This window comes from Bidens hawaiensis, unplaced genomic scaffold (genome assembly GCF_021521415.1).
Source record: "Bidens hawaiensis isolate Kalapana, Puna unplaced genomic scaffold, B.hawaiensis_p1.1 tig00016756_1, whole genome shotgun sequence".
In the NCBI taxonomy this organism is placed as follows: Eukaryota; Viridiplantae; Streptophyta; class Magnoliopsida; order Asterales; family Asteraceae; genus Bidens; species Bidens hawaiensis.
In genome coordinates, this window is record NW_027492540.1 from 439,963 (window position 1) to 442,451 (window position 2,489).

Here is a 2,489-nt window from a genome sequence, read left to right on the forward strand (position 1 = left end):
AAGCATCAAACTAGAAAACTAATATCCCGAGACTAAAAATTTTTCTGAATAGTACCCTTAATAATTTTGTTTGCTATTAACTAAACCAATGTTTTGTAAATACTTAAAATTCATATCAATTACTTTTACAAAACATATAAAAAGCTTAACTTGAATGAATGATGATGTACACTTTTGCCCAAAGGTGATGTGATACATCTAACATATCATTCAAGTCTAAATACGAGGTATGTTAGTTTAGCTTAAACATGATTTAAATGCATCACTTCTGACCAAAGGTGATGTGATACATCTATATCAAAGCAAAACTAACTCGTACATAATTAAAATGGTTGTTTCACTTCTGCCCAATGGTGATGTGTTACAATTGTTTTGCACATATACTTAAGTAAAATTTAATTCTGCCAAAGGTGATTTATCTTTTATTTAAGTAGAATTTTATTAATTACATTAATCAATTATTTTCATGTTAATAATAGATATTTATTATCACAGCTTCATAATTTAAATGGTTCTTATTTATGCCTGCATTAGTTTAAGTTGCCCTTAGTTCACTCTAAGTTTCTTTTAGTTTAGTATCTTAACATTCTCATATAAATTCCAATAACATCTCCGAATGGTGGAATCACATCATTAACTGGAGATAACTTTGCTGCCTGGAAGGACTATCTTATGCTTAATCTCGCCTTCATGGATTTCGACTTTGCTCTAAATAAGGATGAACCTCAAGCACTAACCGCTAATATCACTCCTGCTAAGAACTTACTTTTCGAAAAATGGAAGAGATGCAATCGCATGTCTCTAATGCTTATGAAAAACTCCATTAGCATGCCCGTAAGAGGATCCATTCCAGACTCTGAAAATGCTAAAACCTATCTGGCTTCCGTGGAGGAACAATTCAAGGGAACGTCTAAGGCGCATGCTAGTATTCTTATTCTCAAACTAGTGATTACTAAGTATGATGGAAGGAGTGGCATTCTTGGGCACATTATGATGATGAACGACATGGCCCATAAGCTGAAGGGATTAGACATGGAGATCAGTGATGGTTTTCTGGTGCACTTCATCATGACCTCTCTTCCAGCTGCCTATGAAGCTTTCAAGATCAATTACAACACTCAGAAGGACACATGGACTATGAGTGAGCTGATCGCAATCTGCGTGCAAGAGGAAGAGCGTATGAAGATGGACAAACCTGAAGTTTCTTACCTTGCCCCCAGTTCCAAGAAGAGGAAGAACACTAATCCAAGAAAGGAGTTTGTTAAAGTTTAGAAGAATAATACAGGTGCCTCAACCAGCTCTCAGAACTCCACTGGGAAGCCTTTCTGCAAGTTCTGTAAGATGTACATTCATAAGCAGAAGGACTGTTCAGACTTTAAGGAGTGGCTGGCTAAGAAAGGTAATGATCTTTTTATGATACTTGAGTCCTATAATTTAACTATTCCTGCTAATACATGGTGGTTTGATTCTGGTTCTATGGTTCATGTAACCAATTCTACTCAGGGATTCCTTTCAATCCGGAAGCCGGAAAGAAACCAAAGAACACTAAGACTGGGGAATGATAAAGAACTTGAAGTCAAGGCTGTGGGAACTTTACAATTAATAATGAAAACTGGTTTATATATTAAACTTTATGATACCTTATATATTCCTGAGATTACTCAGAAATCTTTTATCAGGACCAAAGTTAGACATGGACGGTTTTGATGTTTCTCATGGTCGTGGCAAACTTACTATTTATTTAAATTCTCAAGTTTGGTTATGGCTTTTTGGATGGTGTTCTTTATAGATTAGAACTAGATGATAATTTTTCTAAATCTTTGTTTTCATATAATATTAATGAATCACACACAAAGATTAAAGAGAAACGAGACTTAGAGACTTCTTCTATGTTGTGGCATCAACGTTTAGGCCACATCTCACGAGACCAGTTAGCCCTCCTCGTGAAGAATGAAGTCTTACCACATCTCGATTTCACCGATTTTGGAACATGTGTCAAATGTCTTAAAGGCAAAATGACATCAGCAAATAAGAAAGGCGCCACTAGGAGCTCTAATTAATTAGAACTCATTCATACTGATATTAGTGGTCCTTACCCCATTGCTGGCATAACTGGACATACTTCATTAATCACTTTCATTGTTGATTATTCCCGATATATGTTCTTGTATCTCATTAAATAAAAATCTGAATCTGTAGCAACTTTTAAAGATTATAAAACTGAAGTTGAAAAAGAATTAGATCATCAAATAAAAGTTGTCAGATCAGATAGAGGAGGTGAATATTATGGAAGACATGCTGATGTGGGTCAGGCCCCTGGTCCATTTTATGAGTTTTGTAAGGGCCATGGGATCGGGAACCAATATACCATGCCAGGTACTCCTCAGCAAAATAGTGTCGCTGAACGGAGAAACCGAACCCTTATGGATATGGTACGCAGTATGTTAGCCAACACTAATTTGCCTCTATTTCTTTATCGGGTATCCTGA

The 2,489-nt window shown here is 35.8% G+C and overlaps 1 protein-coding gene across 1 annotated transcript; it reads left to right on the forward strand.

Moving 5' to 3' along the window:
- Positions 1–690: 690 nt before the first annotated feature.
- On the forward strand, positions 691–1,272 carry LOC143552025 (uncharacterized). Its single transcript, XM_077042332.1, has one exon. It carries the CDS (start codon positions 691–693, stop codon positions 1,270–1,272), a length of 582 nt encoding a protein of 193 aa, XP_076898447.1.
- Positions 1,273–2,489: the final 1,217 nt, after the last annotated feature.